General features: G+C 35.7%; 1 protein-coding gene across 1 annotated transcript; it reads right to left on the bottom strand.

The window, feature by feature from the left end:
• Positions 1–600: 600 nt before the first annotated feature.
• Positions 601–2,900, bottom strand: LOC131856734 (uncharacterized). The gene is made up of 4 exons (XM_059208641.1): positions 2,720–2,900; positions 1,955–2,350; positions 1,261–1,377; positions 601–1,037 (listed from the first exon to the last, which is right to left on the bottom strand). Exons 1-4 carry the CDS (start codon positions 2,898–2,900, stop codon positions 601–603), a joined length of 1,131 nt encoding a protein of 376 aa, XP_059064624.1.
• Positions 2,901–4,244: the final 1,344 nt, after the last annotated feature.

The following is a 4,244-nucleotide window of genomic DNA, read 5'->3' as shown; positions in this document are numbered from 1 at the left end:
TTCACCTTCATGTTCAAGTTGCAAAATAGCGCCAACCATTGGAATAAATCTGAGATGACTGTCTGTTAAGCATGGCCCTTTAGTCGTTGTGAACACGAGTCCTTTTCATTTCCGGGCCCACCACCTTTTCACCATTTCACGGTCCTTAAACCTCGGTCACTTTTCCTTCACGAAATAACACGAGCCATGGATTTTCCTGAGAGATGCACCTGACTTAATGGGCCCGACAACATTAGGAAAAATGGTATAAGCCGTAAACAATAAACATTTCATGAGACCGCCTAGGAAAATGACAAAGGGGGAACACCTTTCATGAACACAAGACCCATCACTTAAGTGGATAAAGTAACGAAAGAATAGAAACCAAAGGGTTTTAAACAAACATTAGGCGATCTAAAATCAAAAAACCCTAAACCCTTAAGGCCTAAAACAGAGCTAAAGCATTTGAAAATGTGCCTTACTCAAAATTTCAACAAACCATAGCCAATTATGGGAAAAGAAAAGCTCATTTTTAATCAGTGATAACAGTTTCCAACTTAGATTTCAATAAATCATTATTTATGTGAGGGATACTTTGCCTTTGTCTATTTCAACCATCAACTATTTTGCATGTTTCTTCTTATAATCCTTCTCAACTGATATATATGTAGCTTCCTCAAAAGTTTTTAGTTGTTCACCAACATCAACAACTAACTGTCCAAGCTTGTCCATTGGTGTAACAAGGTTTTCAAGATCAATCTCTGGTAGGAGACTTGACAAAATTTCAATAGTTGTCCTCATGGTCTTTGCTTCCTTCTGTTGTTCCTTTAACCTTTTCTTTTGTGCTCTTGATTGCATAGCTTGTGCAATTTTCATAAGTTGTGAGGAACTCAAATTATCCATGTCAATAGGACCATTGATACTTACCAAGTCATCATCATCATCATCAATTATTATTTTCTTATTTGATATTTGAAATAATGTTTCCTTCTCTTCTATTTTCTTCTCCTCTTCATCCTTTTTATCTGTCTTCTCCTCTTTCTCTGTCTTTTCTTCCTCTGTGGTAGCAATGTCCGATAGCGGTTTCTTTTTAACATTTTTGTTCCTTTACTGGTTCTTCATCATCCTTATTTACTTTATCCTTCTAATTATCCTTAGTAGAAACATTTACCAGTGGTGTTTGAGTATTTGTAGGTGGTGTACTCACCAATTTCTTAGTTGAGCTCTTATTTTCTTCTTTCTCTTCTTCTTTGTTTTCAACTTGTGATTGTTGTTGCTCACCTATCTCCATATCAATATCATGTTTACCAATATTGACTTGTACACCATCAAGTACATCTACTTTGTCATCAGTATTGGAAATCTTGTCACCAGTATCATCTTCATCATCCGGTATAACTATTGGTTCATTATCAATGGGATCATCATATAAATACTTGTTGTCAGTCTCAAAATATGTATCCTTTACTCCTTCTAACCTTTATTCTTCATCTTGTTCATCTTTTTCATCTTATTCATTTGGTATGAGACCTAAAGTCTTCTTAATCAAGAATTAAGTCTCTTTTTGTACCGTTTTTGTCTCTCCAATTAACATTCTAGCCAATTTGTTCTTTGACATGAATGTTGCCTTAGTATTGACTCTTATTTCTTCAATTTCTTCTTCACTTGTCTCCAATTGCAAGTGTTTCAGTGTGTAATAAATAAATTCCCTATCATGAACAATGGCTGCTTATCATCTTGCATCAATTGAATTGTATAAAGAATTAGGTATTTTCCCTTGAAGCTCAATGAGGGCTCTACTAAAATTATTCACGTTGAATATAACCGCATCTTCAATTTCTCTCTGTTGTTTCGTAGTTAAGTGATTAAACAATGAATTTAATCCTTTATATACCCCATAATCCTTAATAGTTTTAATCATTCTATCAAAAAGAATTTTCTAAACTTCCAAATTTCTTAGGTACTTTTCCCTTACTAGTTGTTTTTGGCTTCTTAGCACTTTCTCTAAGTGTTATTTTGTCTTCTTCTAATTCAGTAGCCTCTTCATTATTTATCAGTTTATGAGCCTTTAACTTCTTTCTTTTACCAGTTTGGGTTGGCATAGCAGGAGGTTCAACAGGTTTACCTTTCCTTTGAAATTGTATCTTACAAGGCTTATCTCTCTGGGATTCAAAAGGCTTCACCTTTGTTTCTTCTACCTTCTTCTTCTCTGTTTCTTTCATTACTCTTATCTTACCAATGGAGGTACTGGTTGGTATACTAGAATTTCCACCTTGTTCAACCTCATGTTTGGCTCTTGTTGCTGCTATTTGTTCTTTGGTAAAACCATCTTGTTCTGCAAATGCTTCCACCTCTTTTTTGACTTTCTTTGCTGTTATCGGTCACTGCAATTCAGAATGTAATTCAAGTAGTTTATCCCCATAGGTTCCAAACCTTTCAACCGTGGTGCTGACCGGTTGTTCCAACAAATGTTCAACATATGCAACAAGTAAGTCCTTATCAACTTCATATCCCATCAGTAGCACCCATGTAGTCCATGAAATAGTATCTTCCATTAAGCATGTGTCAGTGTCTACCATGAAACATATGTAATCTTCATACCAATTGACTACCTTTGTCGGTATGTGCTCCCTAGCATGAATCTTCTTCAGGAACTCTTTGGAGTATCCCCAAGATATATTATCAAACTTGTCTTTTATTAACCGGATATTGTTCTTCATTTGTAATAGGTAAAGTGTACCAGTTATCCATTGTACATCACCAATACTAGGGAAAAAGTTTTGGAAGTAAAAGAATAAGCCTATAATAAGCTGTCCAAACTTGAATCTCATCTTTTTTTCCTTCTTTACTGCTTCCAAGTTTTCCATAAGTTGACTTCTTAATGATTTTGCAAGATCATAGTCAATGTTCTCTTTAACCATATGGTATGCAGTGGTTTTTTCTGTTGTCGGTACCTAGGAATGGCTGAGAACTATCAAACCCTCCCGGTGGTGGCTAGATAGAAGGTAGGGTGATACCTATGCAGACCCTCAGCACTGATGCTCGGTGGGAGGGGTTGGAAAATTTCTTTGTGCTATTTCACTCCAAATATGCCTCACCTCTACTTTAGGCTTTCCATAGTATTCTATTGTTATATCATTGGGGCCATAGCTTCCATTCTAATGACATCTAGCTATCTTGAAAATACCCCTACAATTGTATGGGGTGGCGTGTTTAAAGGAAATAATAGTTTAGTTGACCCATAGCAAGTAACCATCCATTTGAGAAAGGACCAAGTGAGATATGAGAGGTGTCTAATGGCTTACGATACATTCGGAACACACATACATCATAGGGAGTTGGTATTGCGACTAGAAGATTTGGATTCCAACCTTAGGGATAGGGAACAAGTATAAAGTAATAATGAGATACCACATACTATTCATTCTTCTTGAATAGTAGATTCTATATCCAATTACCATTGACGCAAATTTAACAACAAGATCATTAATATTTTTCACAGTCATTGCTCTACTATCCCACTTTGATTAGGTTAATTTTTCAACATCATTCTTTGGTACAGACCTTACTAATGGTATCTCACTAGTTGAGCATAAACCAGTTACAACATGGATTGCTTCTTTGGTAATCTTATATGATTTGTCCAACTAGATAAACTAGTCATGAATGTAGCTCAGAAGAAATCTAACAATCTCATTGTCAAAGTCATCAATGAAGTTAACTGCATGGACAAACCCTTTATCGACAACACTCTTGTGTTGTTCTTTCAACCTTCCTTGCTTGTCACACAGAGATCTGTATTGCTCATGAATAACTGCAACTTCCATGTCTTCAAGTTTGCAATGGTAGAAGGATTTTACATACTCTACATATAAACCTTCATGCGGTACACTAGATAGGGCACCGACAGGGTCTATTTCTTCTGATTTAAATGAATGTCGTTTGAATTCTGGCCTTGATCTCTCAGTTAGATCGATAATATGAGGAGTATCCATTTCAAATATGCAAATCACCAAGCAAAGAGTAGGATTTCTCATATAAGTACCTTTTCTGCCTCGGTACTGGGTTTCCAACCAATGAAACCTTCAATAAACCAATCACTGATTCACTCTTCACTTCGATCACTACTGATTGCTAGAAAATAGTTTTTATGCTATTGGCATACATGTTTCTCTTCTATGCTCGCTCATCAATTTCTCTCAAGATCGCAAAGTGCTTAATTAAATTCAAAATGTTCTATTTATTCACCTTCTAACTACTACAAT

Source organism: Cryptomeria japonica, chromosome 7, assembly GCF_030272615.1.
Source record: "Cryptomeria japonica chromosome 7, Sugi_1.0, whole genome shotgun sequence".
In the NCBI taxonomy this organism is placed as follows: Eukaryota; Viridiplantae; Streptophyta; class Pinopsida; order Cupressales; family Cupressaceae; genus Cryptomeria; species Cryptomeria japonica.
The sequence above is the reverse complement of the archived record's forward strand: the minus strand, read 5'-3'. Positions and strand labels throughout refer to the sequence as shown.